Source organism: Coregonus lavaretus (assembly GCF_964263955.1).
Source record: "Coregonus lavaretus genome assembly, chromosome: 15".
In the NCBI taxonomy this organism is placed as follows: domain Eukaryota; kingdom Metazoa; phylum Chordata; class Actinopteri; order Salmoniformes; family Salmonidae; genus Coregonus; species Coregonus lavaretus.
This window is the reverse complement of record NC_140002.1, coordinates 49,942,247-49,968,077: the sequence shown is the minus strand read 5'-3', so window position 1 is coordinate 49,968,077 and position 25,831 is coordinate 49,942,247. Positions and strand designations below refer to the sequence as shown.

The 25,831-nt window shown below is 46.2% G+C and overlaps 2 protein-coding genes and 1 pseudogene across 4 annotated transcripts in view; all 3 read left to right on the top strand.

Annotated features, from left to right (window-relative positions):
- LOC311142801 (lissencephaly-1 homolog B-like) overlaps nt 1-4,409 on the top strand; it is a 45,061-nt gene extending 40,652 nt beyond the window's left edge. For both annotated transcript variants that reach the window (XM_084178482.1, XM_084178483.1), the window contains exons 7-11: nt 1,402-1,504; nt 1,654-1,882; nt 2,536-2,637; nt 2,963-3,119; nt 3,293-4,409. In XM_084178482.1, coding sequence (XP_084034608.1) covers nt 1,402-1,504; nt 1,654-1,882; nt 2,536-2,637; nt 2,963-3,119; nt 3,293-3,366 — 665 coding nt within the window. In that variant the 3' untranslated portion in view covers nt 3,367-4,409. The remainder of the gene's footprint in view (nt 1-1,401; nt 1,505-1,653; nt 1,883-2,535; nt 2,638-2,962; nt 3,120-3,292) is intronic.
- Nucleotides 4,410-7,453: 3,044 nt separating this feature from the next.
- On the top strand, nt 7,454-8,301 carry LOC311143175 (coiled-coil domain-containing protein 43-like; annotated as a pseudogene). Its single transcript has 2 exons — nt 7,454-7,570; nt 7,720-8,301. The product of its transcript is annotated as a coiled-coil domain-containing protein 43-like (transcript).
- A 625-nt stretch (nt 8,302-8,926) lies between these two features.
- Nucleotides 8,927-24,259, top strand: mntb (MAX network transcriptional repressor b). Its single transcript, XM_084178481.1, has 5 exons — nt 8,927-9,213; nt 14,684-15,275; nt 15,584-15,737; nt 20,928-21,120; nt 23,465-24,259. Exons 1-5 carry the CDS (start codon nt 9,141-9,143, stop codon nt 24,256-24,258), a joined length of 1,806 nt encoding a protein of 601 aa, XP_084034607.1. The 5' UTR covers nt 8,927-9,140; the 3' UTR covers nt 24,259.
- Nucleotides 24,260-25,831: the final 1,572 nt, after the last annotated feature.

Sequence of the window (25,831 nt, the reverse complement as noted above, 5' to 3'; positions counted from 1 at the left end):
ACAACAATTTTATCGGCTTTAAATGTTATCATCCGAAAGCTGGCATTTACCGGCTAACGGAAACCCTGACCTACCTACACTGTTGTTAGTGTACTTACATGGTTACTACCATAGAAATAGAATTCAAGCAGAATTCTAGCCCACCAATTAAGACAATCCACAGCCTCCCACCTAATATCCCAGCTTCGTACCGAAACAGGGTTGATCTCAAATGACAGTTGTGATCAATAATTACATTTACATTTTAGTCATTTAGCAGACGCTCTTATCCAGAGCAACTTACAGTTAGTGAGTGCATTCATTATTTTTTTTATATATTTTTTTCATACTGGCCCCCCGTGGGAATCGAACCCACAACCCTGGCGTTGCAAACGCCATGCTCTACCAACTGAGCTACATCCCTGCCGGCCATTCCCTCCCCTACCCTGGACGACACTGGGCCAAATGTGCGCCGTCGCATGGGTCTCACGGTCGCGGCCGGCTACGACAGAGCCTGGATTCGAACCAGGATCTCTAGTGGCACAGCTAGCACTGCGATGTAGTGCCTTAGACCACTGCGCCACTCGCAGAAACTTTTACTTTGATTTATATTGCACTGAAGCCTCTGTAGATCTCTTGGCAGATGCTTTCCTCTCAAGTTTACCAATACCCAAGCTAACAGATGCAGTGAGAATAGATTTTGATAAACCATTTACCACTTCAGAAATTTTACAAGCCATTAAGTCCTTAAAAAATGGCAAAGCACCAGGACCAGACGGGTTCTCAGGTGAATTTAAGACATTTGCTAAACCGCTCCGTCCACTTTTAGCCTCAGCCTAATCCCACTGCTTTGATACAAAATCTCTACCCCAGACGTTTTATCAAGCCACTGTCACTCATCCTAAAGAAAGATGAGGACCCTCTCTCACTTTTGGATTAGATATTAGCTAAAACCCAAGCAATTTGCCTTAAGGCTGCCTTACCTTCTATAATCAACGCCGATCAGACAGGCTTTATTAAAATCAGGGATTATTTTTTGTAAATTTCACACACCTGTTTAATAGTGGCACCGGTCTCCCGAGTGGCGCAGTGGTCTAAGGTACTGCATCGCAGTGCTAGCTGTGCCACTAGAGATCCTGGTTCGAATCCAGGCTCTGTCGTAGCCGGCCGCGACCGGGAGACCCATGGGGCAGCGCACAATTAAAGAGCGTCTGCTAAATGACTAAAATGTAGGTGTGTCCAAACGTTTGACTGGTACTGTGTGTATATATATATATATATATAAAATAATGATTCTATATATTTGGTTACTCTTATGTAATCACTGTGCTATACAAGGTAGGTACTGTAAAGTGGGACTGGTTCTTTGTATTAGGCTTACTCTCTTTCCCTCTCTCTCTCTCCTCCGTCTGTCTGTTTCAGGTCATGACCATAACGTGTCGTCTGTAGCCATCATGCCCAACGGAGACCACATAGTCTCCGCCTCCAGAGACAAGACCATCAAGATGTGGGAGGTGGCCACTGGGTGAGACACAGAAACACACTTATCTCACTTATCAGGTGCTGAAATACTTAATCCAGTGGCAGACACATTCTGGTGTTGCAAAATGTCCAGGATTTGAGTTTTGCTGCAGGTGTGTGTGTCTTTGTGTATAACTCTGTTTCTTTCTTTAGGTACTGTGTGAAGACGTTTACAGGCCACAGGGAGTGGGTGAGGATGGTCCGGCCCAACCAGGATGGTTCTCTTATCGCCAGCTGTTCCAACGACCAGACGGTGCGTGTGTGGGTGGCCACCTCCAAGGAGTGTAAGGCTGAGCTGCGAGAGCACGAACACGTGGTGGAGTGTATCGCCTGGGCCCCCGACACCGCTCACCCTACCATCCTGGAGGCTACCGGCTCGGAAGTGAGGAGAACCTCTATACATACACACTAACCCTAAACCTCACTCAGTAACCCAGTGTTTCCCAAACTCCGTCCTGTGGACCCCAAGGGGTGCACGTTTGTTTTTGACCTAGCACTACAGGGTTGATTCAACTAATCATCAACCTTTGATTATTTGAATCAGCTGTATAGTGCTAGGGCAAAAAACAAAACATGCACCCCTTGTGGTCCCTAGGACCGAGTTTGGGAAATGCTTCAGTAAACCTATTTGGTTAGGGTTGCAAAGTTTTGAGAACTCTATGAAAATTCCCAGGTTTACCAGAAATCCTGGTTGGAAGATTCAGGAAGGAATAAGCAGGAAATCCGTAGAAAGGAGAAGTGTAGCTAGTGTCAAACCATTCTGTAATCCTCAGTAATTTTCTAGATATTAATTTCAAACCCTTGGGTACTTTATGCAGGTTAACAATGTAACGGTCCATACATGCTCTTGTTTTTAAATGGGCTAAATGCTATTTTTAGTATTTTTGCTTTTTTAATGATGATGAGCATATTCTCTCTCCCCCTTTTTCTCTCTCGCTCTTTCTCTCTCGCTCTTTTTCTCTCGCTCTCTTTTTCTTTCTTTCTTTCTCTTTCTCTCCCCCCCCCCCCTCCCTCTCTCTTTCTCTCTCTCTGTAGAGTAAGAAGAATGGGAAGTCCGGTCCGTTCCTTCTCTCTGGCTCTAGAGATAAGACCATCAAGATGTGGGATATTAGCACTGGCATGTGCCTTATGACTCTGGTGAGTGTTTGTGTGTAACATTTGTGTGTTTGTTACCACCTCCTCAGGTAACACGATTGGTTTCCATTGATTTCCAATGTGTTTTTTTTCACAGGTTGGTCTAGTTTAGTGTTTTCCAACGCTGGTCCTCAAGTACCCCCAACCGTACACATTTTCGTTGTAGCCCCGGACAAACACACCTCATTCAACTCAAGGGCTTGATGATTAAGTTGAATCGGGTGTGCTTGTCTTGGGCTACAATATAAATGTGTACTGTTGGGGGAACTAGAGGACTGAAGTTGGGAAACACTGGTCTAGTGTGTGTAACGTGTGTTCTCTCCTCTAGGTGGGTCATGATAACTGGGTGCGTGGAGTGTTGGTGCACCCTGGAGGCAGGTTCATAGTGAGCTGTGCTGATGATAAGACTCTGAGGATCTGGGACTACAAGAACAAGCGCTGCATGAAGACCCTGTGTGCCCACGAACACTTTGTTACCTCTCTGGGTGAGAGTGTGTCCATGTGTCTGTCTGTGTACATTCCCTTAAAATGTAGTACATCTAGTCAAAACCACCTGTGTGTGTGTGTGATCGCCAACACACTTCTGCCAGTTCCACAGTTCTGCCTCCACCCAGTCCATCATCCATTGTGACTTACATCTGTATCTCTTGTGTTACAGATATGCACCGGACTGCTCCATACGTGGTAACAGGCAGCGTTGATCAGACAGTCAAAGTGTGGGAGTGTCGCTGAGTCTGCCTGCAACCTCCCTGTCCTCATCCTCCTCTCTAACCCACAACCACAGCCCTATCCCCCCCCCAACTTCCTCTATCCCCCCCCAACAGCAGCCCTATAACCCCCTCCTTCCCCCTATCCTTTCCTACCCTGTCTCTTTGACACTCACCTAAGCCCCACCTCTCGCACTCCATACCATGGTTACCCAGGCTCCCCCTCTGCCCCCTATCCCTCACCCCCTCCCCTGTTAAAATAAATATTGTCCTTTTATGTAAATTATTCTGGATATAGAGTACGCTTAATAAATGTTACACACTCTAACACACACATTCTCTCACACACACTAAAAGCGAAAAGTATTCCTTGCATGGTGAATTCCTCCAAAACTTGTATACTGTAAATTTTCATTCCGTTGTCATGACGTCCTGATGGGGGTCAAGGGGTAAATGGTTTGTGTGTTCTGCCCCAGTGGATGCTGGGTAATTGTGGCACAGTGCACGCAACCCAATCACGTATGTCCTTTAAGGGTTTGGTTTAATTTAGTTTCTTGCCTCTGCTATTATAGTCTGACGCTACCTGGGAGAGAGGGAAGGAGAGGAGTGCGAAAGAAGGATGAGAGGATGACATGGGGAGGAGAATAAGAGATGTGGGGGGAAGAAACGGGGGGGGGGGGGGGGGGGGGATTGAAATGAACATTTAGTCCTTTAGTTGAGATGAGTGTGTGCGCATCTGCGTGCAATGCGTACTGTACGTGTGTACATAATGACAGGAGAATCTCACTCTCTCTCGCTCTCTTACTCTGTGGTCATCTGTTTGTACAGATGTAGAGAAGTATGTGGAGGCAAACCTTTCCCTCTGTTTATACTCCCTCTTTCTGACTGACTGGCTTCTAGTACCTACTCAAAGGAGTGTGCTCACTTCTCTCGCTCGCTCTCTCTTACACACACTCATACTCACACAAACAACAACAGATGCACATACACACACGCACAGTAAAATTGTGTATCAATATCTGGATGTCATTGTTGCAACATAATTACAAATAAAATCTGTAAATATAACGTTGGCCTTGTCATGTGTTTTTATTTATGGGATGTGCACGTTTTGCACAGCTTCAGGACGCCAAACTACGTTATCGGAGAAGCTGTCATCATTACCTAAAACACCACAGATAAGGAAATATTGTCCGAGATTAATAAAAAAGAAACATTTCTGACGGCACCATGACACTTCAAATCAAATTGTATTGGCCACATGTGCCGAATACAACAGGTGTAGACATTACAGTGAAACGCTTACTTACAGCCCTTAACCAACAAGTAAAATAAAACAACAAAAAAGTGTATGCAAATGTTTGTTAATCAAGAAGCTAGTTGATCTCCACCACATGCTTTTCGTTGTTGTTTTGTTTTTGACTCCATCCGCCGCTGGGTTCTGAATTTTGAAATCAAGTGCTAACATTGCCCAACCGGGAGACCGGGCCATGCTAAACAAGCTCTGCCAATGTGTGCACTTGTTAAGCTCTGGTTCACTGTGTCAAATAGTGATAAGGAAGTCCTGGTATGCGTAGAGGATAACACACGCACACACCTGGTTGAGGGTGAGCACGTTCAGGTCACATTAATAATGCACCATTCACTGCTCACACACACACCTGCTCACTCCCTCCCTCACCCACAGAGCTATTACTGGATCCTGGAGAACCGTATCCTGGCAACAGTTGCCACGACGGCGAATGCATGAGCACCTTTTGCAGCCTCAGTAAAGCGAGAGAGGTGAAGTGATTTAGAACATGGATAATGAAAGGAAGATTGTCAATTCCCAAGTCAACAGACTATGGGAGGCGCACAGTACTACATAGAGCCATGGATACATGGAACTCTATTCCACATCAGGTAACTGATGCAAGCAGTAGAATCAGATTTTTTTTTAAACAGAAGAATACGCCTTATGGAACAGCAGGGACTGTGAAGAGACACACACACAGGCACATACAGACACACACTCTACACACATGTACACATGGATGTTGTATTGTAAATATGTGATAGTGGAGTAGTGGCCTGAGGGGGAACACAAAATGTATTAGGTAAAGTATTATGAAATGTAATGGAATATTTTAAACTGTATATAACTGTCTTAATGTTGCTGGACCCCAGGAAAGAGTATCCTTAATAAATACAAAATAGTAGGATGAAAATGATAAAGGGAAAATGGGAGGAGAGAACATAGTAAAGGAGGTGGAGTTAAAATGAAGGATAGAGACATGATGGAAAGAGGGGGATGAGAGGATGGGTGGAGTGTGAAGGGGTTAGAGTAGTAGAGACACCTACCCAGAACCAGGCTATCCTGAGTCGAACTCTGTTTCTCCAGAGAACCACTAGAGCAGAAACATTGGCCTACTTCTTTCTCCAAACCCGCAACATGTGCGCGCACACTTTATCATGTGTGGTAGGCCTACACAGTCAGACTAATCCCAGAGATAGTCCTGGTTTGTTGTCATACACATGCTAATTTGGTACAGTATTTATCAGTTGATTTGATTGTTATCTTGTCAGACCGGAGAACAGATTTAGCATGTATGTGTCTGTCTGTCTATCCACAGGTGGTCTTGAAATGTGCCTAGAAAGACAGGTGTCTGATATCCAATCTCTGTTTCTCTCCTTCTCTTCAATCGCTTGTGCTCTTCCCCTCTCTCTTTCATGAATCTGTTGCTCTTTCCCTCTCTCTTTATATTCTCTTTCTTGCTCATCTCTATTGCTCTCTTCCCTCCCTCTAGTAGTGTCGGTGTTCAGTGTTAATGAGGAGGGTAAATGGCTTATGTCGTAGTAAATATATAATGTTATAGCTTGGTCTGACTAAAATCTTGTGCATGACCCATTTTGTGTTGGGCCTTTGTATTCAATACAATGAACAAGAGTCCTATCTTGTCAGCCTTGTCAGCAGGTGGCTAAGGATAACACCCACGCCATAGGTCTCTCAGTTCTTCCAACTCACGAGTTCTTGCCCTGAGGACACACACACACACACACACACACACACACACACACACACACACACACATCATCACTGATAAACACACACACACACACACACACATCATCACTGATAACAAACACACACACACACACACACACACACACACACACACACTGATAACAAACACACACACACACACACACAATCCCCTTCTCTTAGGCTGAACATCTGAAGACAGAGAACCCGACTCAGAGCCAATGCAACAGTGATACTAACCTGAAGGGGACCTCGCCCAACTCATCAGGACCAATCAGAAGATCAGAACTACTAGAATCAACCTACTTCATTTTATTGTATAAAATGTCAGCACACAATGTTTCGGGGCTCTCTCAGATATCTCCCTACGAGATTGACGAACGGGTCCGTGCACGCGATTCCAGATATCTTTACCTCTGAATAAACTGCCTTATATTATACAATTATCCACCTTGTCCAAAAGTCTCTACTTGGTCTCCGTTCTCCAGTAAACTTGTTTTATCAACACTTATCCATTCGTGTGAGAGAGAGAACGAGCGTGCAGTGTAGTGGGAGCAGCCCTTCCACACTTCTGAGCAGCTGTTATGATTGGTCGAGACAGTCAGACTCTGTGATGAGAGCAGAGGGTATTCCACTGGGCTCTGTCCAATCACAGACTGTTACCATGCAGGCACACACACTGTACACGCACATCCACACACACACACGCTGTACATGCAGAGTCGTCCACTCATAATGACACGCAAATGCGTGTCCAGCAATACACACACAGGTTCTCTCGCTTGTGTTCAATCTCTGAGCCATCCCCTGAGTCTCAAAAATGACAACATGAGGGGTGAGCGTGTGCGAGGTGAGAGAAGGAGTAGCTGGGAGTGACAAAGTAAAAGAGAGAGAAATAGAAAGTAAATGGTAGAGAGAAAGATAATGGCTGGCCATTGAGGTAGTATTGCAAGTGACAACAACTACAAAAATGCCTTAACACCAAGAGAACGACCATCTGATTTTTTACAAAGTCAATGAACGGGGAGAGAGATCCATTAGCGCTGTTGGTTATAGTGGTCGGGTAGGGTGTGGATGTGGAACGGCCAAGATGGTGGCGTCTAGAGCAGATGCCGGGGAGTTTGAGATGTGGCTGAATGAATGGCTAGACTCCTTAGAAGTGGACCAGGAGGTGTATGGAGCTTATATTTTAGGAGTACTTCAAGAGGAGGAGAGTGGTCTTAGCGGAGTTGCCAACAACCGGATGTATCTGGTTTTCAGGGATATAGCTAATTCAACCTAGCTTCCTTTTCTGCTGAAACCGGATGTGGGAACTCCACTCAGGCGTTTTCTTTTACGCCTGCTATGTTAGGGTAGGAGGAGAGTGACGGAGAGAAGGACGACGCACTGCTTGGAATACTATCTGCGTTTTTGGAGGATGAGAAACTTGAAGTCTGCAAAGAGATCATCAGGCAGTGGGTAGAGAGCTGTGCTCGGTCTGCAACCAAGGACAAGGAGTATGTTGAGGTACTGGCCATTGCCAGTCTGATAGAGAAGCAGGCGCAGATTGTGGTGAACCAGAAGGCAGTATCTGAGGAGTCCAGGAAGAGGAAAGAAGCAGTTCTGGCTCAATATGCCAATATCACAGATGATGAGGAGGAGCATGCAGGAGCCCAGTGGTGATAAATCCCTGTTTAAGAACTCCAACGTGGAGGAGGTTCTGAACAGGAAGAAGCAGCAAAGGGATCAGGCTAAGACTCCCATATGAAGTAAGAAACAGAAAAGATGCAGCATGAAAAGGATAAACTAGCCAAGCAGGACACGAAGGACAACGAAAAGAAACGAACACAGAAAGGGAACACAAAAGATGAGAAAAACAAATTACACTTTGGGACATTGTCACATGAAATGTTTTGTTCCCGAACAAAAACACGTCTATCTTTGCCTATCCCATATTAGCACCATAGACATTAAAAACAGATTAGCACTCTTATAAATATAACATGACATCTTTAAAAAAACATATGTTGTCGAGTGGATGCCCCGCCCCCTTCTATGTGTGACTGACAGGTCTGGTCCCGAGAGAGCACATGTAAATGAGCCGCGCTCGGGCGGAGCGGGTGCCCATGTGGACAGGCACCATGCCTTGTTGTTCTGTGCACTCATTGGCCAATTCGCATCGACATGTTTAATGAGCTGCGGGCCAGGGGAGGGGCTAAACCCTGGAGTGTGGATCCGAGTGGATCACACGGACGGGATCTCTCTCAGGGACTTCAGAGTGCCGCCAGGCGTTGATGCCACGCAGTTTAACATCAAAAAGCGACCCAAACGCTTTCATATTCATAGACGCAATAAACCTTGGACTTTTGTACCGAAGGTGTCTGGCCTGTAGTGTGTGCAGGCCACAGGCGGGATAACCCCTCTGTTTGGGTCTGATGTCCTCTACACAAGTAGCGCTCACCCTGCCGTCCTTTACCCCGGGCTGTAGTAACAGAGAAGGGTAGAAACGTGGAGGGCGGGCCCTGACTGCATTCGCCTTGTTATGTATTCCCGTGATCGCATCGCCATCTTGTTGCAATCCCTCCTTTACGTGTGAGAGAGCATTTATCCAAGGAATATATTTTTACTATTTTTCTTTCCGACGAGAGGAAGAGAGGAAAAAACAAAGTGCGCGTTCGGGTCAGCTGCGCTCCAGACAGTGCTCCCCGGGGGACCTCGGCTGCGCTTTTTTCTTCTGTCCGCTGCGCTTTTTTTCTTCTGTCCGGGGCGATCGGGTAGCCTACGGTGAGGGGCGCGCGATGAGCATCGATACTCTTCTGGAAGCGGCCAGATATCTGGAATGGCAAGCCCAGCAACAACAGATCGCACATGGTAAGGTGGGGGTACTCAGGTGGGAACCGGCGGGGGGCTTGCGGGAGATCACAGTCTAGGTAAGCCTTTAGAATAGCAGGATTTGGCTTGGTCGGTTTATTGGGGGGTCCACACCTACATAAACCCCGAACGGTCATGCATTCCCACCGATCAGCCTAGGTCCTGCAGGGAAACATCGTTTTCACTCAATAACCTATTCATGGTCCCTTTACCGGTGATTCATGAACATAGCCTGGCCGACCCTCTACAGTTTGACTAATGCATTTATTTGCATTTATCAATACGGGAGCAGGAGGTATTTTTCTACCTCGGTTTCCGGGTTAAATCCCTGCTATATATAGCCTTGCTGCTACTACTATGCGCGCTCTGTCTGTGTGTGGTTAGTTACACCGTATCTACTGACATATTGCCGCTCGTTCTGCACTCCAGAACGCTTCTGTATTTGTTTCGGGTTGGCTACAAAGTATGTGTCGTCGCTTGTTACAATGTTGCAACTGTGGATCACACACACGCTTGTTACTATGTTACAACAATACATTACATGTACTATGTCGTCGGTACAGCCTTCAGTCTTTCACACTAATTGAAATTAGAAACATATTTTGTGCGTAAAAGATAGGCCTAGTAGTGAGGTATTTTAAGCTTGTTTTGCAGTAGTAGCCTAATGATTGCAGAATTTTGGCAAGGCTACTGCTGGTCGATGTTGCAATCTGGTCTCAGAGCATTTCGTATTAATCTGTATATAAATCCGAGACACTCTATTTAGTATGATATGTTACATTTGGTATGGTTACATAAGACATATGGTTACTTAAGGCAAAAACGAAAGGAGGGTGGTTGGTCGAGGTGGACGGTTGGGTGTATAATGCTAACGTCTAGCAACCCAAAAGTGCGAGTTCAAATTTCATTACGGACAACTTAATCATTTTAGCTAATTAGCAACTTTCAACTACTTACTACTTTTTAGCTACTTTGCAACTACTTAGCGTGTTAGTTAACTCATAAACTTAACCCCTTGCCTAGCTAACGTTAGCAAGGCACCTAACTAGAAATCGTAACATATCATACGTTTTTCAAATTCGTAACATATAATACGATTTGTAATTTGTAACATATCGTACGAAATGGGTGCTGGACATCCACAAGTTAATACATACCATACGAAACAACACATCATACTAAATGGAGTGTCTCGGACTTACGTACAGAATAATACGAAATTATCTGATACCAGGTTGCATAGGGCGGTGGCAGGCAGCAGAACAACCAGAGAGGCTCCTGCAGGCAGGCTCCCTCTTTTACATAATGCTCTGACATTGCTCCGCTATCTTATGACACTCCGGGGCGGGACACACACACAACCCTACTGCCTGTCCACGAAAGTAACTCCCACCCTACGACAGAGCTGCGTGTGTGAAACGTTAAACACAGCATGGGTGTCCGTTTGACTGGGTTGTGAACTGAATCACAGTTATTCACAGGATATTTCATAGACGGTTGGTGATTATCGCCACATATTAGGAAGAGGGCTTTTTGTTTCACTCATCTGGTGACGTGTCAGTTCATCCACACCCCCTAGTGGCACATACATACCGTGTGCCTAAGAGGACCTGCCCCCGACGACCACGTGCACGCCAGAATGACTGGTGCACGGGTCACAGTGTGGGGAAAGTAGGGCAACCCCCCCTTCTCTCTTTTCTCCCACCTCCTCATCTATCTCCTCCCTTTCTCCCCCTCACAATGCAAGAGTTATGTAATTAACATTTGCATGTTTTTAAATCTGGAGCAGGGCTGATCAGAAACATGATCAAAAGTATGTGGACACCTGCCAATCCAACTTCTCATTCCAAAATCATGGACATTAATGGGAGTTGGTCCTCCTTTGCTGCTATAACAGCCTCCACTCTTCTGAGAAGGTTCTCCACTAGATGTTGGAACATTGCTGCAGGGACTTGCTTCCATTAAGCCACAAGAGCATTAGTGAGGTCGGGCACTGATGTTGGCCGATTAATATAATAATAATAATAATAATAATAATAATAATATGCCATTTAGCAGACTCTTTTATCCAAAGCGACTTACAGTCATGCGTGCATACATTTTTGTGTATGGGTGGTCCCGGTGATCGAACCCACTACGTTGGCGTTACAAGCGCCGTGCTCTACCAGCTGAGCTACAGATTAAGCCTGGCTCGCAGTCGGGGTTCCAATTCATCCCAAAGGTGTTCGATGGGGTTGAGGTCAGGACTCTGTGCAGGCCAGTCAAGTTCTTCCACACCGATCTCCACAAATAATATCTGTATGGACCTCGTTTTGTGCACAGGGGTATTGTCATGCTGAAACAGGAAAGGGCCTTCCCCAAACTGTTGCCACAAAGTTGTAAGCACAGAATTGTCTAGAATGTCATTGTATGCAGTAGCGTTAAGATTTCCCTTCACTGGAATTAAGGGGCCTAGCCGGAACCATGAAAAACAAAGGGCGGCGCACAATTGGCCCAGCGTCATCCAGGTTAGGGGAGGGTTTGGCCTGGGGGGGATCTCCTTGACTCATCGTGCTCTAGCAACTTCATGTGGCAGGCCGGGCGCCTGCAAGCTGACTTCGGTCATCAGTTGAACGGTGTTTCCTCCGATACATTTGTGCGGCTGGCTTCCGGGTTAGCCGAGCAGTGTTTAAAGAAGCAGCGCGGCTTGGCGGATCATGTTGTTTCGGAGGACGCATGACTCGACCTTCGCCTATTCCGAGCCCGTTGGGGAGTTGCAGCGATGAGACAAGATCGTAACTACCAATGGTGAAGCGTGATTCATCACTCCAGAGAATGTGTTTCCACTGCTCCAGAGTCCAATGGCGGCGAGCTTTACACCACTCTAGCCGACATTTGACATTGCGCATTGTGATATTAGGTTTATGTGCAGCTGCTCAGCCATGGAAACCCATTTCATGAAGCTCCCGACAAACAGTTAATGTGCTGACGTTGCTTCCAGAGGCAGTTTGGAACTCGGTAGTGACGGTGCCACGTTGAAAGTCACTGAGCTCTTCAGTAAGGCCATTCTACTCCCAATGTTTGTCTATGGAGATTGCATGGCTGTGTGCTCGATTTTATACACCTGTCAGCAACGGGTGTGGCTGAAATAGCCGAATCCAGTAATCTGAAAAGGTGTCCACAAACTTTTGTATATATAATGTATGTATGTGTGAGAACCTTTTCAGAGCGGAAGAGAAAGGTCAGGGATTCTGGAAAACTGTGTGTGTGTGCTTACCCCCATTGCAATACAGTGGTAGCCCCCGTCCCTCTCTCTCCCTCCTTCCCTGTTTTCTGGTTTAGTTATCCGTTACTTTCTAAATGTAATCCGTTAGTTACTTGTTCAAAATTGTAATCAGTAACAATTTTGGATTACCCAAATTTAGTAGCGTAATCAAATTACTTTCAGTTACTTTTAGATTACTTTCCCCTTAAGGGCCATTAGAAGAAGACCAAAATGAATATTACCAATTGAACGACATACAATTTCCATATATCCCCCATAAAAACGACATATATATTAGGATAAATCAATGTTAGAGTTTACATAGCTGGCCATACATTTATGTTGCATTTAAATGTATGGGTTATGTAGGCGTCTTCTAACCCATTGCTTCCTACTTAATAATTTGATTATGCTATATTTTACATTAAAAACCAAAGTCTGTCAGATTTCCAGTCATTCCAATTAATTTTATACCACATGATCTTCAAGAATAGGACTTGGAAATATAGATTAGCCTAATTGTTTTACCTGAGCATAACTCAAAAACGAAGGACTTATTAGCCTACTCTGTTGTTTATATGATTTTGTTGTCATGGAGAACTGATTGGGCTCATTGCTTCGAGTTGAAAGATAAACGCTGCTCTCATGGAATAGCATGCTTTGTTCACTAACGAAAAGTGCTATTTGCATGTGAAAATGAATGCCATATGCTGCATTTGCTATAGGCCTATTGCTTACGGTTTTTGTTGGTGACACTTTGATATCTTGATCATGTGTCCGTCAGGCCCATGAAAAAAATGATTTCTCAGCACAAATTAGATCGAGCAATAAAAGCCCCACTCATGGTCTTCTTAAAAGAAACTCATTTTTGCCAGCATGTAAAACACAATACCACAGAGGAGTTTAGAAGGGAGGAACACCCTCAAACTTTTATTCCACATGCTGGATACTCACTATGCAGCTGTTGCAAGAGCGAATTTTTCACTGGCTGGCCACTGGTTGCAAAAACAATGATTGAAAGGCAGCTTAAACGTCTTCAATTCAACCATTATTTGGTTAAAATACACATATAAGCCTACATTTGTGAACAGCCTTCCACAACAACTACAATCCGTAAGGCGCAAATAGCTAAATGAGAGAGCAGCAGTGTGATTCACATCATTGCGCCATGTAGATATATCAATAATAAGTGATATCCGTATCGCCCGTAGGCCACACCCCTGCTGTCGTCCTTACCTCCCAAGTTAATATTCAAATTGGATGTGCTGTATAATCTTTGGATGCCGGCAGCAGTCGCACCATTGGAAGACATAACTTGGACTGTAGCCTACAAAAGCCTATTCCTGATCCTTTCCCGTGTGATTCATCAAACACATTTGGTGTGTCATCATAGTGGTGTCTGACTTGTGGTCAGACTCGCTCAGGTGGAACAAACTTAAACCTGCGCCTTTTTTCAATGTGTGTGCGTGTCTGTCAAACTTCTAGCAATGTTGGTTTAGTAATGTGAGTGTACTGTGTGCACAGTGTATATTTGATATGTAGTACATTTAAGCATGAGGGAACTCCGTGTGTCAACTTTAGTTCATTTTCTTGCCTGTGGGATCCCTCGTGTCGTGTGTGTCTAATGTTGCTATGGATCTATGGTAACTGGTGTTTCATTTAGAGACAAACCCCTTTTGTCTAGTGTGTGTGTGTGTGTTTGTTTGTTTTTGTGCATATGTGTCGACCTGTGTGTGTACGCGTGCATGTGTGTCAGCTATACAGAGTTTGGTCTGCATTGCCATATGTTGCCGGCTCCAATGACACAGCTGAGTAGACCCAGCTGAGTAGACTAGGCCCCGCCCCCTTCAACCCACCAGCCTATCACAGGCCTGGACCAAGGGATCTCTGGACACTATTGGCAATCGCTGTGAACTCCCGCCCCTCCTTGACGACCAAACGGTCCAATTACAGCGCACACGCTCTAGCCCATCAGAGAGCATATGCAGGCTTTCAGCGACAGACCCTGTCCTCACGTCCCATCGGTCTGTCTGCCTCTAGGATGACATCATTGTGTGTGTGTGTGTGTGTGTGTGTGTGTGGAGGGGGGGAGTGGGTGTGTGTTCACCACTTCACCTAAGACAGTTCTGTCTGTGAAACATGAATTCTACTACTATACGAGATGAAGCCTTCAAGTCCCTACATTTCTAACCATCATCCCCATTATCTTCCTCCCCTCTCCCACAGAGGAGGAGCGTCGCAGAGAGGAGGCGGAGTCCAGACGAGCAGAGGTTGTGACCTGTTCGGACCAGCCAGTCAGATTCAACCATGTCACCTGGGGGTCATCACAGCATTGGTCTGAGTCATCACAGCATTGTCAGCACCAGCACCTCTCTCCCTCCTCTCACCCTCCTTCCCTCTCCCTCCCTCCTCCCCCCATCTCCATCGCTGTCATCCCCATGGTACCCGTTGTCACAGCTACGCCCTCTGTACCGCCCCTTCCCGTCATCACGACGATCACTGCCGCGGCAACCTCGCTCCACCTCGGAGGCTCCCAGGTGATGAAGGGAGGCTCCTCCCCTACTCAGCAGCAGCCAATCCAGCACCAGATGGCAGCCCAGGTGAAGGCGGAGCCTAACTTGATGACGCCACAGATGGGCGGAAGCCCTAGCCAATCCCAACCTCCAATTCAGATTCCGTACCCGACCTCCATCATCACCACCGCCGCCGCTTCCCAACATGCACTCCTTCCGCAGCAAGCCATGCCCACGCAGCCACGCCCAAATGGAACCATCATGGACGACCTGAGAGGGTTGGACGGGAAGAGACGACCTGGAGGGTGAGAGAAAGTCCTCGTTTTTGAGGTCATACATTTTGCATAAATTTTCACTGATCACCGACTAAGGAAACTGAATGATCCACAAGTAATAATGAGTAGTTATTTAGGATGCAAGGTGATTTGTAGATCAGCCAGTCAACAGGGCAGAGTGTAGTCAAACATGAGGACATGTAGTCGAACACAAACAGGGTAGTCAAACATGAGGAAATGTAGTCAAACACGCACAGTGTGTGTAACGCATAATGCACTCCTAGACAGTTGGTGTGGAAGTCCGTTTTTATACAGATGTTGTTATCTGTGTTTTGCAGAGCTGGAACCAGAGAGGTGCACAACAAACTGGAGAAGAACAGAAGAGCTCACCTGAAGGATTGTTTCGATACGCTGAAGAAGAACGTTCCAAACGTAGATGAGAAGAAGACCTCCAACCTCAGTGTTCTACGCAGCGCCCTGCGATACATACAGGTAGGCTACACGGGTGTGTGTGATGGCTTGTGTGTGTGATGTCAGGTTGGTGTATTCTCCTTTTCTCTTTCCCTCTGCCTTTTATCTTGCTTTGCTTGTTCTCATTCTAGCTCCCAATTCAAATAAATGTTTTTTTCTTTATTAGTATGACTGAAAAATATGAAACGCTGCCAAAATGGAACCGCCAAAATTCACAGAGAACATAGCGACAGAGTAGTACACTAATTACGCTACCATTTCCTTTTTCTCTCATTCCCTCCCTCCCTGGATCCTTGGCCACGTGAGTTGAGAGCACATGGCTAACGCGAGCTCAGTGACGTCAACCGTTCCTCCCCTCCCCCTCCCGGCAGAGTGAGAGAGACACACTGAGCACGCTCTGTTCTGCTGCTGCTCTGCTCTTGCACATGCTCAGTGGATTGTCTGAGAGGAGCGCCGTCTCCACGGAGATGAAAGGGGGGATGCAGAGGAGTGACGCTGTCTCCACCTCCCCCTCTCTCTTTCTGTCTACATCTCTCTCTTTCTTTCTCGCACTGTCATCTCTCTCTTTCTTTCTCTCACTGTCATCTCTCTCTTTCTTTCTCTCATGCTTTCTCTTTCTGCGTCTATCTTTCCCTTTATACATTCCTCTCTCTCTCTCTCCCCCTTTTCCTCTCTTTCTCTCCTCCCCCCTCTCGGTTTCTGCCCTTTAGAACACTTGGTAACCATAGAGACAGGCGGCAGGTGGTCAGAACACTGCGGGAGGTCCTGTTCTTTACTCAGTGTGTGTGTTTGTGTGTGTCTGTGTGTGTGTGTGTTCACGGGTGTGTTTGTTCAGGATGTGTTTGTGGGGATTGTGTGTTAAGTCTGCAGGATTTGAAATTGAGCACACGGCCATGCGATCTCCATAGACAAACATTGGCAGTAGAATGGCCATGCTGAAGAGCTGTGACTTTCAACGTGGCACCTTGATATGATGCCACCTTTTCAACAAGTCAGTTCGTCAAATTTCTGCCCTGCTAGAGCTGCCCCGGTCAACTGTAAGTGTTGTTATTGTGATGTGGAAACGTCTAGGAGCAACAACGGCTCAGCCGCAAAGTGGTAGGCCAAACAAGCTCACAGAACAGAACCGACGAGTGCTGAAGCGCGTAGCGCATAAAAATCTTAACTCCATTGAGTTGGTCCCCCACCTGAGCACGCCCCTCAGGGGTGCGTGCTCAGTCCCCTCCTGTACTCCCTATTCACTCATGACTGCATGGTCAGGCACGACTCCAACACCATCATTAAGTTTGATGACACAACAGTGGTAGGCCTGATCACAGACAATGATGAGACAGCCTATAGGGAGGAGGTCAGAGATCTGGCAGTGTGGTGCCAGGACAACAACCTCTCCCTCAACGTGATCAAGGCAAAGGAGATGATTGTGGACTACAGGAAAAAGAAGAGGACCGAGCACGCCCCCATTCTCATCGACGGGGCTGTAGTGGAGCGGGTTGAGAGCTTCAAGTTCCTTGGTGTCAACATCACCAACAAACTATCATGGTCCAAGCACACCAAGACAGTCGTGAAGAGGGCACGACAAAATCTATTCCCCCTCAGGAGACTGAAAAGATTTGGCATGGGTCCTCAGATCCTCAAAATGTTCTACAGCTGCACCATCGAGAACATTCTGACTGGTTGCATCACTTCCTGGTATGGCAACTGCTCGGCCTCCGACCGCAAGGCACTACAGAGGGTAGTGCGTATGGCCCAGTACATCACTGGGGCCAAGCTTCCTGCCATCCAGGACCTCTTTACCAGGCAGTGTCAGAGGAAGGCCCTAAAAATTGTCAAATACTCCAGCCATCCTAGTCATAGACTGTTCTCTCTGCTACCACACGGCAAGCGGTACCGGAGCGCCAAGTCTAGGTCCAAGAGGCTTCTTAACAGCTTCTACCTCAAGCCATAAGACTCCTGAACATCTAATCAAATGGCTACCCAGACTATTTGCATTGCCCCACCTCTTTACGCTGCTGTTACTCTCTGTTTATTATCTATGCATAGTCACTTTACCTCTACCTACATGTACAGTGGGGAAAAACAGTATTTAGTCAGCCACCAATTGTGCAAGTTCTCCCACTTAAAAAGATGAGAGAGGCCTGTAATTTTCATCATAGGTACACGTCAACTATGACAGACAAATTGATAAAAAAATATTTTTTATGAATTTATTTGCAAATTATGGTGGAAAATAAGTATTTGGTCACCTACAAACAAGCAAGATTTCTGGCTCTCACAGACCTGTAACTTCTTCTTTAAGAGGCTCCTCTGTCCTCCACTCGTTACCTGTATGAATGGCACCTGTTTGAACTTGTTATCAGTATAAAAAGACACCTGTCCACAACCTCAAACAGTCACACTCTATGGCCAAGACCAAAGAGCTGTCAAAGGACACCAGAAACAAAATTGTAGACCTGCACCAGGCTGGGAAGACTGAATCTGCAATAGGTAAGCAGCTTGGTTTGAAGAAATCAACTGTGGGAGCAATTATTAGGAAATGGAAGACATACAAGACCACTGATAATCTCCATCGATCTGGGGCTCCACGCAAGATCTCACCCCGTGGGGTCAAAATGATCACAAGAACGGTGAGCAAAAATCCCAGAACCACACGGGGGGACCTAGTGAATGACCTGCAGAGAGCTGGGACCAAAGTAACAAAGCCTACCATCAGTAACACACTACGCCGCCAGGGACTCAAATCCTGCAGTGCCAGACGTGTCCCCCTGCTTAAGCCAGTACATGTCCAGGCCCATCTGAAGTTTGCTAGAGTGCATTTGGATGATCCAGAAGAGGATTGGGAGAATGTCATATGGTCAGATGAAACCAAAATATAACTTTTTGGTAAAAACTCAACTTGTCGTGTTTGGAGGACAAAGAATGCTGAGTTGCATCCAAAGAACACCATACCTACTGTGAAGCATGGGGGTGGAAACATCATGCTTTGGGGCTGTTTTTCTGCAAAGGGACCAGGACGACTGATCCGTGTAAAGGAAAGAATGAATGGGGCCATGTATCGTGAGATTTTGAGTGAAAACCTCCTTCCATCAGCAAGGGCATTGAAGATGAAACGTGGCTGGGTCTTTCAGCATGACAATGATCCCAAACGCCCGGGCAACGAAGGAGTGGCTTCGTGAGAAGCATTTCAAGGTCCTGGATTGGCCTAGCCAGTCTCCAGATCTCAACCCCATAGAAAATCTTTGGAGGGAGTTGAAAGTCCGTGTTGCCCAGCGACAGCCCCAAAACATCACTGCTCTAGAGGAGATCTGCATGGAGGAATGGGCCAAAATACCAGCAACAGTGTGTGAAAACCTTGTGAAGACTTACAGAAAACGTTTGACCTGTGTCATTGCCAACAAAGGGTATATAACAAAGTATTGAGAAACTTTTGTTATTGACCAAATACTTATTTTCCACCATAATTTGCAAAGAAATTCATTAAAAATCCTACAATGTGATTTTCTGGATTTTTTTCCCTCATTTTGTCTGTCATAGTTGACGTGTACCTATGATGAAAATTACAGGCCTCTCTCATCTTTTTAAGTGGGAGAACTTGCACAATTGGTGGCTGACTAAATACTTTTTTTCCCCACTGTACCTCAGTTAACCTGTGCCCCCGCAAATTGACTCTGTACCGGTACCCCCTGTATATAGCCTCACTACTGTTATTTTATTGCTGCTCTTTAATATTTTTTCTTTCTTAAAACTGCATTGTTGGTTAAGGGCTTGTAAGTACGCATTTCACTGTAAGGTCTACACCTGCGCATGTGACAAATAACATTTTATTTGAACTATATTAATGCCCATGATTTTGGAATAAGATGTTTGACGAGCAGTCCATATACGTTTGGCCTTATAGTGTATATGGAAGTGGGGGATGGAAGGAGAGATGGAGGAAAGGAGAGGGGGATTGAAGGGGAGATGAATGAAGAGAGGGGAGATGTCAGCTAGAGCAGTAAGCTGGAAAACAGCCAATTACATGACTCCTTAGATGAAATGACACCTTTATCTTCCAATTAGATCCCTCCTTATATACTGTCACTCCCCTGCTCAACCGCAGAAACCCTTGTGGATGTTGTTACCAAGGAAACGGCTATGTGTAGCAGCTGTTGCAATGGTGTTAGAGATGCAAGGAGACCTAATGAACACACACACACCAACCTGCGTTTTCCTCTCCTGCACCATGTGTCATCATCAGGAAGGTGTGTGTTTGTAAGTGGTCTGTAAGGGGTTTACAACAAGGGGGTTTAAGGGGTTTACAACAAACCTTCACACAGACGGTACAAACTTATAGGCTAATCCTGATCACTGGACTACACACACACATCTCTCTTACAAAGCTCCAGTAACACTTCTGCAGAGTGGAATGGGAGTCATTTGTGTGTTGAGCCGGAATGGAGTGTTCCTGGCTAGCAGTAGCAGTGAGTGTAGTGTGTTTGGAGGGGTGGGGAGAGAAACTGGCCTCGCTTGTGGCCTCGCATCACGTGCCTGCTGAGAGTAAACAGCTTTGCTCGCTGAACTCAGTGCCCTGTAGTAGGATCATGTGATGTCCCTCCTCTCGCTCTCTCCATTTCTCCCTCTTTTTCTTTTGTTTTCTGTCTTCTGTCTTAACCTCTATTCCATCTCTATTATCGCCACCAGCCTTGTGATCTTCTGTTCTCTTTTTAAACTTTTCTAACTCTTTCTTTCCACCCTGTGCTCTCTCTTCCTCTCCCTCCCTCTCTCACTCCCCCTCCCTCCCTCTCTCACTCCCCCCCTCTCTCACTCCCCCTTTCTCCCTCTCTCTCTTGTAATGTTTTTAGTGTGCCTCTGTGTTTAGGAGCCCCTCTCTCAGTCAGCTGCCCAGACCACTCAGTAACTGGGTCAGAGGACCATTTGTCCGCATGACTACTGCACACCGCTCTCTCCCTCGCTTTCTTTTCCTCCCATCACTTCTTTCCCTCGCTCCCTCTCGCTCATGAGTTTGACTCTTCTACTCTCCATGTGGTCTGGAGTACACCTACACGTGGTTGGGTCAGTTTTGGGCAGCTGTTATTGGTTTAAGTGATATGTGTATTATGAGCAAGGAGTGTGTTCATGTCCCTTTCTCAGACGCTGCGAATTAGTTGAATGTATGTTAATGTGTAACTAGCGTGTTGGTACTACATCTGCTGGTGTGTGTGTGTCGTCTCCCAGACTCTGAAGCGTAAGGAGAAGGAGTACGAACACGAGATGGAGCGTCTAGCGAGAGAGAAGATCTCCACGCAGCAGAGACTGGCTGAGCTGAAGAACGAGCTGAGTCAGTGTATGGACGTTATGGAGATTGACAAGGTCCTCAGACAGACTGTACAACCAGAGGACGACCAGGCTTCGACTTCTACTGCCTCAGGTACACACACACACACACAGTTACAGACAGATCAGCACACAAACATTTGCAGAAGAACGCATGCTGTGTGTTTACCGGGGTTTCTGTTAGAAATACATTTGGCCGTCATGCTTATCGGTCTATAGCAGCGTTTCCCAAACCTAGTCCTGGGGACCCCAAAGGGTGTCCTAGCACTACACAGCTGATTCAAATAATCAACAAGTTTTGATTATTTTTAATCAGCTGTGTAGTGCTAGGGCAAAAACCAAAAACGGGCACTACTTGGGGTCCCCAGGACCGAGTTTGGGAAACGCTGGTCAATAGGTTAATTAGCATAATATAGTGGAATTAAATTGCCGTGTGTGTATTGTCATTAGTCATCATGTAGCCGTCATCTTATTTATCCGACACAACTGTCACGTGCACAGCATACAGAGCCTATTTGTGGGATGTTTCTCCTGCAGCTCCTCAGCAGGTTGATGCTGAAGTAAAACTTGTGCTTTTAGAAGCCCATTCATTGCGCAACAATTCTAAACGCAATCTTGTGTTAAAAAGTTTTGGTGCACGATTAAAAAGAGCTAGGCCTACTATTTTTATTTCTCAACTGGCAGTTTAATTGAAGAATGCCTCCCATTCTCCATTCAGGCAACAGGCTATTAGCGCGTCACCTCCACTTTACAATGTGAGCTGGAGGCAGTATGCATTTTGAAAACATAGGCCTACTTCATTGTTTGAAACCTGAATGTTTTACTTCATATTATGAGGCATGTCTTACCTTGCTTCATAGTAGCCTATAGGCAAATCTGACCATTGAAACGTGGAGGCAGTTCTTTTATAGACTTTGTGAGTTCTAAGTTTGGGGAAGCTTACAATTTATCCTACCATTTCTACCGATCTGTGTGCCAGTCATGATTTTCATATGCACATTTTCGTGGAACAGTTTCATTTTAATAATAATGTTTTTGTTACTCAAAATCATTGTCACTTGGTTAATCATAAAAATCTGAATTAAAATGATAAAAATCTAAAAGTACTAATTAAACTAATGCGAGAGCACCAGCCTCTGCCATATGGACATATTGATACACTGTGATCCATTGGCGGTTAAAGAAATGAGCGTGTGGAACTCATAGCCTATAGGCCAATGCAGCAGTAGGCCTACAACTTCCATTGTCAACTAAGTCAAAATACAAAAATATGATAAATTCAGGTTCTTTCAATTGCATTCATCTCTCTACTCAGCCCGTCTGCCTCCCTTTATCTGTCTTGACTAGAGCTTCTCTTTTTGATCAATTCCCCATTACGTATGTTTACTACTGGTGACATATGCAATGGGGAATTGATCAAACAAATAAACAATCAAAGGGCAAACGATTTACACAATGAAACAATGAATGTGCAAGAATTGGCGGGAGACAGCTGAGCCATTCTGGAGAGACTCACCTATGTCTTCACCACACCTCTCCCCTTCTTTTTGTCTCAACATTTTCAATTATACTCAAGGCACATTATCTTCATACATATTTTAGAAGCTTTTCACTGACCGCCGCAACTCAATAATCAGCCAGGCCTACTGCCTCGCGCTCTGCCCAAATTACGGGCTTCCTAAATAGGCATATGTCTACAAGCTTGTGATTTGAAACAATCCACGGCTCTATATCAATAAATAAAAAGCTAATGATCCTCGATTCCTCTGTGGCTAAGTCATGCTTTCTGGTGAAGTATTTTGAATGATTTTATTTATTTATGTATAGACAGGCGTAATTCTATAATTTTGCCAAATGTATTTGACATTTTGTCTACTTCCTTAGCCTATTTGACACGCCGCCTATAAAAAAAAACTCCTCATATGCCATTTCTCTCCTGTTCTATTGGTTTTCATATCAACTTTCTTCCATTGTCCAGAAGCCAAAGGCATTATCCTAGACATATTAGCAACCCATCTAAGTTTCTAATGGAGATTTTCATCTCTGTCACTTATGGAACCACTCTTATCAGTTGCGCTGTTTAGAATGGAGTTTTCCCGCAAATTGCATTTTGGCAAATGTTTGAAAATTGTGTTTTATTGGCAGCTTCATTACAGGAGTTGCATGTTCTTCTAAAATGAATGACCATCATCTAAATGTGATTTCTGTCATTCTGAGTATCGTGGGTGGATGCCCTAATGGGTTACGTACCCAATGCATATGGGTCCGGTAAATTCCTCAAATGGACGGTAAATTAAAATCTTCCCGGTCACGTTGTCCGGCGGCAAATTTTCCTGCCGGAAACCCTGCCGTATACATACCTGTCAATATGTGTGATGTGTTCTTATAGTGACATGTACTGTATGAGTAATCGCTCTCCCTCCCTCTCTCTCTTTCAGAAGGGGAAGACAACTTTGACCAGGACATTGATGAAGACCTCTCCCCTCCTCCTCCACCCTTCTCCCTCCCCAAACCCCCTCCCCCCATCCTACAGGCCCAATCACTCCTCACTCCTCACCTGTCCATCACACACAAGACCCTTTCCTCTGGGATTCTGACCAGCCCCTCGGGCCCCCCTCCCCCCCAGGCCATCGCCCCTGCCCCCCCTCCTCACCCCCATCCGACCATCCAAGTCTCCCCCAAAGTCATCGCCCACGCCGCCGTCTCCCACCCCTCCGTCATCCAGGCTGTCAATCACATCCTCCCGGCCAATCACAAACACCTCACGCACATCGCTCCCTCCCCCGGTCCTGTCTCCTCTATCCCGCAGCCAATCACAGCAGCCGCCGCCGCTGCCCACCAGACAATCACGGCCCAGCCCATTGGACACATCACCGTCCACCCTGTGGCCCACCTGGGAGGTCCCCTGCCCCCCCACATGTACCCCCAGGGATTGACGGTCTCCCAGCCCACAGTGTTGGGGCACATCACCCACACCTTCACCCACCACACCCTTCCCCACTCCCAGGGCAACCTCCACCACGTCCAGGCTAGCCATGCTACCGCTAACGTGCCCCAGGTCAATGGGGCGGCAGTGCCTGGCCAGGGTGGCTCGTCCCTGGGGAAGCCCACAACCATGCTGGCCCACCACCATCACCACCACCCACAGCTGGTGGGACAAACCACCGTCCTCAACCCAGTCACCATGGTGACCGTACCACCCTTCCCTGTTAGCACACTCAAACTGGCCTGAGAGAGGGGGAGGGAGGGATGGAAGAGACAGGGTGGGGAGGGTGCGAGAGAGCGAGTCGGTGCAAGAGAGGGAGGGTGCGAGAGAGCGGGAGGGTGCGAGAGAGAGTGAGGTAGCGAGAAAGAGCGAGAGAGTCAGTACAGCATCAGGGGTGCGTTCAGTTCGCTTCACCGTTTGCTACGTAGTGTGACGGTTTGTACCGTTCTTCAACACACTGCTGCTGTTTGGTGAGTGTGGCCTGATCAATATGGGTGTGACCATTTGAAATTGCAAAACTCATGCAGCACACCATATGGTAATCGCCCTCTGGGCCTCCATAATTACAAAGTTTATTAACTGGTTGTGCAGTACAGTTTCCGTTGAATTCAACATTGCACACCGTTCTGTCGTACTGAACGCAACCCTGGACTCAATCACAACCTGACAGAGACATGGGCAGTGACAGAAAGAGAGAGCATTGGTGCCCAGCATTGGTGCTCATTGGAGCATTGATCCCAGGTGTCAAGGACTACATCACCAGGTGGATTCTGACTCTACAGGATTTGTGACCTCCCTAGAACATTCCTCCCACACATTAACTCACAGACTTATGGGTAGCACCCAAATTGCACCCTATTCCATATATAGTGCACTACTATGGGCCCTGGTGAAAAGTTATGCACTAAATAGGATGCCATTTGGGACGGAACCATGGACTTCCTCATTCTGGACTCAGATGAACTTAAACATTAATTGTTCTAGAGGACAGTGAGTCCTGCTACAGCCAGAGCCTGCTCTGGGTAGCAGATATCTGTAGACACAGGTCTAGGCTCAGCCTACCCGCTGCCAGTCTCTCTCTTTCCCTCTCTCTTCTCATCTCCTCAGACGCACTAACATAAGATGAATATTAACTCAGGCATCAGGGGTCCTACTCATTCATTCATTCATAAAACAGTACCACAACATCGCAGAGTCATGGAGAAGGACAGAGAGAGAAAGGGAAAGGGGTTCTCTGGTCTCCTGCTCAATAGCCCCCCCTGCTGCCCCTCTCCCATCATAGCCACTGAAAACCTTATCCTGGTGTTAGAACAAGAGATCAACTCTGGGGGCTGGACGCATTGCATACCTGCTGTGTGTGTGTTTGAGCAAGAGAAATAGAGTGCATTATATGCCCCTTTGCCAGCCTATGCATGTCTGACTATGTTCAAGTCACCATCAGATATGTATGTAAGCAATCTCATATGGTCCTACTGGTTGTTTTGTGTGTGTGTGTGTGTGCGCGTATGACTATATTCAGTATGTTTTCTATTCTACACTATGGTGGTTAAACATACTGTTCCTGGTGCATGGTTCTATTTTTGTTGTAGCATTTTGACCTATGCTTGTGTGCATGCAGCGCGCTCCTGTAATCAGTCATAACATTCACTTTCAGCCATAGCACTGTGACAACCTTGATGTACACACACACATGCACATGGAGATGATCTGAGAGCAAGCAGAAAAGCAGTGTGTGTGATGTCCCTTTTGTGTTCAAGTGTGTGTGTGGTAGTAGAGAGACTGAGGCGTGGGGGAACAAGTTACTAAATATTTTCTCTTT